The 9,040-nt window shown below is 44.0% G+C and overlaps 1 protein-coding gene across 1 annotated transcript; it reads left to right on the forward strand.

Annotated features, from left to right (window-relative positions):
- The first annotated feature begins 249 nt into the window (after window positions 1-249).
- LRRC58 (leucine rich repeat containing 58) lies at window positions 250-8,354 on the forward strand. Its single transcript, XM_066616640.1, has 4 exons — window positions 250-702; window positions 4,103-4,231; window positions 6,140-6,417; window positions 7,087-8,354. Exons 1-4 carry the CDS (start codon window positions 284-286, stop codon window positions 7,293-7,295), a joined length of 1,035 nt encoding a protein of 344 aa, XP_066472737.1. The 5' UTR covers window positions 250-283; the 3' UTR covers window positions 7,296-8,354.
- Window positions 8,355-9,040: the final 686 nt, after the last annotated feature.

A 9,040-nucleotide genomic window follows, 5' to 3' on the forward strand; every position in this document is an offset into this window, starting at 1 on the left:
GTAAGGCTCCAACCCACAGTCGCAAAGTGGTACAGCCCAGGTGCCACCCCTATGAGAACTAGGGCATGGCCTTGGCCAACCTCCGCAGGTTCGTTCTGAGGCGCGAACCCGGGAAACTGTATAAGCCGTGAAGAAAGAAGGCGGTGCGAGGAACCCCGGAACCTGGATACGCAATGAGTCATTGAAAGGGAGCCAGGCAGAGGCGGCGGTTAGTTTTGCGTTATTCAGGTTTCCGGCGGCGAAGCGAACGAACACGCGGGTTCCGGGGCTCCCCCTGAGAGCTATGGCGGAAGAGCCGGGACAGGCCGAGCCGGAGGCGCAGCAGCTCGCGCGGCGCCTGGTGCTGCCCCCGTCGTGGGTGTCCCCGGCGGGCGGGCTTCCCCCGGAGCTCGGGAGCTGGTTCCCGGCGCTGGAGGTGCTGGACGTGAGCGGCGCGGGGCTGTCGGCGCTGGGCCCGGAGCTGCTCGGCCTGGCGCAGCTCCACACGCTGCTGGCCAAGAACAACCGGCTGGGCGCCCCGGGCTCCCTCCCCAAGGGCCTGGCCGGCTCCCCGCTGGGGCGCTCCCTGCGCGTCCTCAACCTCAGCGGCAACCGCTTCACGCAGCTGCCCGCCTCGGTCCTGGGCCTGCGCCGCCTGCAGAGCCTCAGCCTGGGCAGCAACCGCCTCCACAGCATCCCCCCCGCCATCCAGGAGCTCAGCAGGTGAGCGGGGAGACCGGCGCCCTCTTTCTCTGTGCGGTGGGTCTGTGGAACTCCCCGCCACGGGAAGTGGTGTTGGCGTCTCGCCTAGATGCCTTCAAGAGGGACTTGGGCAGCTTTCTGGGGGAAAAGTCCATCAGGGCTTTTGGTAGGTACCTACCAAGCCATGGTAGGTACGTGCAAGCTCCTGATTTTAGAGGCAGGCTGCCTCTGATTGGCAGGTGCAAGGGAGGGCACCTGGATGCAGGTTGTGTCTTGTGTGCACCCTGCGGGCCCAATCCTCTTCAACTTTCCAGCACCGGTGCGACTGCAGTGCAACCCTGAAGTAAGGGAACAAATGTCCCCATACCTTGAGGAGGCTGCTGTGTCTGCCCCCCAACTGCAAGTTGGGAGTGCACGCCCCATTGACATGGCTGCAACAGCCCTGGAAAATTGGATTGGATTGGGCCCTGAGGCATCTGGTGGGCTGCTGTGAGATACAGGAAGCTGGACTATATGGGCCTTGGACCTGATCCAGCAGGGCTCTTCTTATATTTATGTTTTTATGTTTTTTTTAGGGGGTTCAAGTGGTGCAGATGCCCCAGGTGCCAGGTTTGGGGAGTTGTTGCTGTGCTGCCAGCCACTCCCCACAGCCCTCAGTTGGCACGCTGAAATGAGTGTGCCAATCTGAGGGCTGCCTCCCCGGAGGCGTTCTGAGGACCGGGAAAGTCATGCGCAGCTTCCCTGGCCCTCTGGAGGCCTTGCAAGGCCATCTGGAGGCCAAAAACCAGAAGTGGCCATTTTTGACCTCCAGAAGGCCTTACAAGGCCTTTGGAGGGTCAGGGAGGCTGCGCATGGCTTCCCCAGCCCTCAGGAGGGGGAGAGGCAGGCACCTCCAGATGGGGGTGGCAGCCCTGGGAACACCACTGTGAGACTGGGGACCTTCCATAGATCCCACTCTCCTCTAGACCCAATCTGTTCATGCCTGCCCTCCCGTAACACCCTCCCAGCACAGTAACCCAATATTCTTATTAGAGAGAGCAGAAAAGTTACTATTAAGCCTGGCACTAGTGAAGGCAATTTGATCACAATTGCTAAGAACCTGAGCAGGCCTGGGACACAATCTCCTGGTAAATGAAGGGTTATAGCCAATGCCTTTCCCTTTATCTGGTCATGTTCTAGTTCAGTGGCCTTCACCTATTTCATTCCTGTAGGTTGCTGCAACCCTTTTAGGTTCAGGACCCTAAGATTGAAGAACCTGAATATAGTCTGTGAACAAGAAGTTTATATAGTTGATAGACCTTATAATCTCAATGGTTTTATCTAATCGTTGGTAATGAGTATAAGAATAGATCTGCTGCCAAATGCCTCTGGGGCATGAGATCAAAGGCCTTCTTTCTTCTCCCTCAGCAATTTAGGATTCACAGGTACAAGTGGGTTTTGCAGCAAAATGTATGTTCCCAATCTTAATGTCAAACTGTTAATTTAATAGATCCCTTCTCCTAGCTTTATGTGCTTGGAAGCTGTGTTGATTTCTGAGTGAAAATGCCTATGAAGTGTTGGCAGAACAAAAACTTGTTTTGTTTGCGTTCCAAGAAAGGTAAAAAGAAAAATACAAAATTTATAAATACATGCATTGAAAATTTAACTAACAAGGTTCAGCTGATGAGTGATCTTATCTCAACATATCAAAATGGTTCTTGTAAAACTATATATTCCCACACTTCATTAATTCATCCAGAAAAGCTTCACAACAGATTAAGTCCCAGTCCTATCCAACTTTCTAGCAGTGATGTTGTTGAAACAATGGGGCATAAAGCTGCATACTACATTTTGCGTACGACATTTGTTCCCTTACCTTGGGGCTGCATTGCGGTTGCATCTGTGCTGGAAAGTTAGATAGGCTTGGACCCTAAGGCTGTGATCCTTCCTCATTTACCTGGAGTAAGCCCCATTGACTACAGTGAAATTTGCTTACTTTTGTGAAGGTATGGCTAGGAGTCAGTTCTATGTTTTCAAGTCATTTATGGTGTCTCATCCAATATTGAATAAAAGGACCCTGTATTTAATTATCTCTGTCAGTGTTGATGATTCAAAATTTTGTGGTTTGTACAGGTCGTGCCTTGTTATCCACTGGGGTTCTGTTCCAGAACTGTCAGTGGATTTAATAAATCAATGGATACCAAATCAAGGGAAAAATAGCTTTAAAAACCCACTTCTTGATACTCCATTGTTGCCCCAGAATGCATTGGTAGACACTATACTGCATTCAGCCACTAGATGGGATGAATAATGGAATCTAATGGAATGAAATGATGACTGAATATGGTATAACATCTATATGGATACGTTCTGGGGTGACAATGGAGGAGCAGGAAACCTGGTAGTGGGTTTTTAAAGCTATCTTTAACCTCAAGAGCTTGCAACCAGTGCAGTTTAACAGGATTTTGGCCCTTTTTTCCTTGTTTGAAGGCATTTAAAGATGGACCCTGGTATTGGTGGTGAGTAAAATTGGTGGATAATGAGGCATGACCTGAATTAAGGAAATAAATTGGCCTGTAAGATTTAGCTCTTGAAGAATCCCTTGCTTACTGGTTAGACCAGTTTTTTCTTTATACCAGGTGTCAGGAATCCAATATGTAGCAATTTGTCTGTCAAATAGTTTTACTAGAAGAGGTCACTAAATATTTTTAAAACATTTATAGAACTAATTTGTTAACCCATGCATCCATGTGTTTTACCATGTCTGAACAACTTAATTTGTTCTTCTCCTTCATTGAGACCATCCAGGCTGATTTATCTTTTCTGAATGTCCATTTTTACTTTACAATACTTAAGGCTGCAATCCTATCCACACTTACCTAGTAGTAAGCCCCATTGACTCTAGTGGCACTTACTTCTGAGTAGACATGCATAGGATTTTGCTGTAAGTCTTTTGATGTCTGTTTTACTTTAAATAAAAAACTCCATCTTGTATTGCCTTAAGCCATTTCTGCCCAACTTTGCATATATGCAACAGGGACCAAATGTGTACACCTGTGGGCTGGGCAAAAATGGGTTTTAAAATAAGTTTTGTATAGAATTCAACAAACACTTTGCATTGATTGTTTATTGGTTTCTTTTTTCAAGTCTCATTAAAAGTATTGTTCTATTTGCTTGTTGGTCAACCAGTTGAAAACTGAACAAGAAATCTCTTCTATTTTTTGAGTTTTTGATTGAAACAAGTAGCACTCTTTCTAACAAACAAATAAAAAAAGGTTTGAAACATCCCATCTGTTTTATCCTATGCTATTAGCATGTGTTATAAAATTTCAGAACCTGTTTGTATCATGTAACATTAATTTACAAAATGTCTTGTGCTGCAAAAACCATCCTGAGATAAAGCTCTGAGTTGAGAAATTTATGCTTCAATTTTATTTTTTAGTTTAGAATTTTTGTACCTTGGAGGGAATTTTATTACTTCAATCCCACCGGAGTTAGCAAACCTGCCTTCATTAAGTTACCTCGTCCTATGCGATAACAAGATACAAAGTATTCCTCCTCAGTTGGCACAGTGAGTATTTCTAACCATTTTACTCTTTTGTATACCTGTTCATAATTCTGATTTTGTGAGATTAAATGCTCTCTAAAGCAGATACTACCATTTTCATGTACAATTGTGTGTAGGAATAGGTGTGTAAACCTGGATGTGGATCAGCACAGATGAGTTGACTTCATTTGTTCTGGGAAGTCATGAGTGACTGTAGCTTCACAGTATGCATACATCACATGAATATACAGCGATTCATAATTGTGTGACAGTGTGCAAACAATGTGCACAATTCTGTACAAAAATTCTGTCTAGAACAGAATCTCCATAAGCGTGATAATGTAGATTAACCACATTTGGGAGAATTGAAATTTTTCTTGCATGCCTGTTTGCTTGATGATCAACAATTTGGAAGTTGCCTTGGAGTAGATCAAAAGGTGGTTTATAAATCTTCAAAACAAACAGCCTGCCTGAACCAGATTTTTCTTGGATGAGACTTTCAGCTTGGGACAGGGGGAAATATTCCCTCTTGCTTAGCTTTGTGTGCTGCTGCCTGTTTTGTAACAGTGGCACTGCTCCTGGTGGTCAGGACCCCCCCCCCCCAGTGAAGCCATACAGTCATTTTGGTGGGAAATGGTGACCAGTGGCAGTGAGGAAGAGCACTGCTACTGGTAAGGCCCTCCTATTGCCACATTTCAGCTCCCCCATCCTTCAACATAATTGAAATCTCTCCCCCCCCCCAACTTTACTGTCTTTGAATTGGGAGGCAGGGGGCATTTTGAGTCTGTTCTAACTGCAGCATCAAGTGGCCACCACTTGCATATGTAAATGAGCAATCACAGCACTAACACCATAGATTACATATTGATGCTTTTCGTGGAGTACTTTCACACAGTCAACTACATGTAATGGGTTGATTAGAAATCTACATTATGCAGTCTGTGGAATTCCTGATGCATTTAAAATGGCCAGGGGAAGCTTTTGGTGGTCATTTTAAAGGGGTTTATACTGGTTGTGGGAGCCATTCTGAAGGTTTCTGCAGCTTCTGAAAGGTCTCTGCAACATTCAAAGATCTTTTGATGCTTTCTGCTGCACTCTTCTGGCTTCCTGAAGGTCTTTGCTAGATTCTTCTGATGGCAAGGAAGATACCCCTACCCCCCCTGTACCTAACAAATTTGCTATCTGCTAGAGTTTCCAGGAATTTTAAACTGGATGTTTAATTTTAGACCTTTTAAAGTGGCCTCACTGAGATTTGTTGTGTTTAGGTGTATGTATGTTATGTTGTCTATGTTAATGCATTGTGTGTGTCTATATTTGAATGTAAGTCAATTGATGTGATGCTCTGCAGAAAGGCAGGGCTTAAATTAATAAACTAAGGGTGCAGTCCTAACCAGCTTTCCAGCACCCAGGTAAGGGCAATGCGACTCTGAGGTAAGGGAACAAACATTGCCTTACCTTGAGGAGGCCTCCGTGACTGCCCCCCTACTGCAGGATGCAGCAATGCCCCATTGGAACAGCTGTGCCAGTGCTGGAAAGTAGGTTAGGGTTGCTTCCTAATAAAAATAGTGATTCCAACACTCTTGGTTTTTCTATGTAATCATACTGACTGGGCAGCTGTCAAGGTAATGCAAATTTGGGTCCTAAAAGTGGGGTTTCAGAACTGGCAGCCTGCCAGTCATGAGATCAACCCTGCTCTGTAAGATCTTTTGAGAGTTTATTTCTTTGCACTCAATAACTTTCTTTTCTAATACATTTTCCTGCACAAATACTAGTTATTCTGTTTTGTTTGTGTAGGGCATTGGAAGAAATCTCTAGGAGTTGATGTAAAACACTTTGAGGCTTCCCACTGGGAAGTGTAGGGGAAAGGGGGATGAAAGGTGGTTTTAAAGTGTGACACAGGAGTACCTCAATTTTCTTGGCTCTGGTTCCCAGGTTGCATTCCCTGCGCTCACTTAGCCTCCACAATAACCTGCTGACATACCTTCCTCGGGAGATCCTCAATCTAATTCATCTTGAAGAACTGAGTTTACGTGGGAACCCGCTGGTTGTACGATTTGTCCGTGACTTGACCTACAATCCCCCAAGTCTCCAGGAATTGGCTGGCCGGACCATTAAGACTCGTAATGTTCACTATGTTCCTAGTGATCTCCCTGGGAATCTTCTCCGGTATTTGAGTCTAGCCAGCAATTGTCCTAACCCTAAGTGCGGAGGTATGCTATATTTCATACTTTTGTGACAGACCCCCTTTTCATGGAGGAACCTTTTATGCAGTGCCCCACGGCACGTGTGTCTCCTCTTGTTTTTCAAATGCCTTGAAATATACATCAAAAAATCAACATATAATTAATTTCAGTGTTTTCACATTAGAACTTAAATATGTGTGTTTAGCATTATACAGAATACACTAATGATAGTATAAAATATAGGCACAGCAAATTCAACAAACTAGCCTTCAAGATGTAACTTTCATGCTTGTTTGTTAATTGGAACGGCGGGACCTTCCTGAAATTTCGAACAGTAGACATCCTCCTTTTTTACAAAGACACTTGCTGTTTTACTCCAGCCTGCTACAAATTGGACTGATTCTGTAAAACAGAGTCCAGTATTTTATTTCAAACACGTATCAGCAATTTTCCAACAATTTTCCATCTTTTTTAATATTCCCCTCCCAAAAACAAACTAGGCAGAAGCGATATCATTGGTTCAGCTGGGTCCTGGCCCATTCGTTGGTATGTTATAGGGAGTATCTTCTACTGGTTTGGTCTGGTTGTTTGTATCTTGTGCAGAAAGATAGTTGCTTAGATTATATAAGCAATATGTATATGTACATATACAGTATTTAATACATTGACTGACAACTGCCTTTCTTTTGTCTGTAGGTGTCTACTTTGATAGTTGTGTCCGGCAAATCAAATTTGTTGACTTCTGTGGGAAGTATCGTCTTCCACTGATGCATTATCTTTGTTCCCCGGAGTGCTCCTCCCCCTGTAGTTCTGGCTCTCAAAGTTCTACTTCCCAGAGTGAATCGGATTCAGAGGATGAAGCCATTGTTGCTGCACGTAGGATGCAGAAGGTTCTTCTGGGATAAAAAAGGGAAAAGTCTAGAAGCAAATCATGCTTGAAAAGCAGTCATGGATCAATGGTGTCTGATGCCCTTATGCAGGACAAGTCCTAAAAACCTTGACTTTGCAGTATCTTATTGCTCATGGAAAGAGTGTCTGAGCAAACAAAGAATTGTTTAGAACAGTGCTCCCAGGAAGCTGCATATCTTTTAGGGGGAAGCTGACAATGGAACCTCTTGCGAAAGTATGTTGTCTGGTTAAAGGTGTCAAAGGTCTCCTTGTCATCAGTGACCTGTTAAAGGGCACTGAGAGTTCTTAACTACTGAGACTGGAAATGAAGTAAACTGTTCTGAACTTTGTCACTGTGATTAAAACAAATAATGATATGAGAGTGTACGGTGGGAGTTCCCTAGTGTTACATCAGCATCTATCATACTTGAACATGTGGCTGTTTTCCTGAAAGTGCTTAGTCTCTCCATATTTATTTTTGACTACAGTTTAAGTTCAAAGTACAGAAATACCTTCCATTTTGATATTTTCAATTACATATGACTAGCATTCTGTTCTAGAAACAGCACCAAGCCTTTCTTTACACTATATTGCTTTGCCACACATTACATGTGCCACTTTATTGCTTTATTCCATTCTGTAATCAAGCTGTTTGTATCAGTGCCTTCACTTTGCTAATACATTTTTATCTGTAATGTTTTAAATGTGAACCTAACCTTATGTAAAGACTTTCTAAAGGAAGATGACAACCAGCAGATTCCATCTCTGCTCTTCTGTTGACATTTTCTGCTTCTGTTGAACACTTTCTGTTTAGATAACAATAGTCTGTATAGAAATATGAGCATGTACAGTTTAGTAGAATGGATGCTAATGGACTCTCAAATAATATGGAGTATTTGTTCATTCTTTACTGAAAACATCTAGCAGGCTGATCTCAGTCTAGATGTTGGAAGTGCTCTCCTGAATAAGCACATGTTGTCTTGTCTTACAATATAGAAATTGCTGTTCTGTATTGTAGCACAGTGAACAAGCATTTGACCTTTTCCCCTTTGACATTTAACAGCCATATGTCTGACTTCTTCCCCCCTTTATATAATCCTCTATTATCAGCTAATGCTAGGGCGGGGCAGGGGAGAGGATAAATACTGCTTAACAGCTTGTTTTTCCTTCATACCAAACTAAGCATTTGCCACTTCAGTTATGAATGACCTCTTGTTAATGTGTTTCTTTAACTGTGTTCAGGGGTTGTGCTTTCTGTGGACAGCAAATGCATGACAGACTCAGAAGGATAAGAGCCCTGCTGGATCAGGCCATAGGCCCATCTAGTCCCGCTTCCTGTATCTCACAATGGCCCACCAAATGCTTCAGGGAACACACTAGACAGGATCAAGCCTGTTAACCAGTGTTCTCTCTAAGCTGTGCTCAGCTTTCCTGGAAGTCTGGTGATGACATACAACATCCCCAAGTGTCTGGAGGAGCTGTTGCAGAGCCATGGAAGACCTGTGCAGCCATGCAGAACCCTTAGAGGGAACACTGCTGCTAACCACATCTAGAGATGGTGGGTAACTAAGGCATGCCACTCCCAGCTTTCCTGGCATATAGCTGCAGAGGCAAATATTGAGTGTCTTTTTTTTCCTCTGTGATTGTTCAGTTCTAGAATGTTCAGTTACAAGGAAAAACCTTCAGAGGTTGGCTCTGCAGACAAATGCTAATCACCTGAGGTGGCAGGAAGATGTGGCAAACCAATGTATCATTGTGGTGT

Source organism: Tiliqua scincoides, chromosome 2 (assembly GCF_035046505.1).
Source record: "Tiliqua scincoides isolate rTilSci1 chromosome 2, rTilSci1.hap2, whole genome shotgun sequence".
NCBI classification, from domain to species: Eukaryota; Metazoa; Chordata; class Lepidosauria; order Squamata; family Scincidae; genus Tiliqua; species Tiliqua scincoides.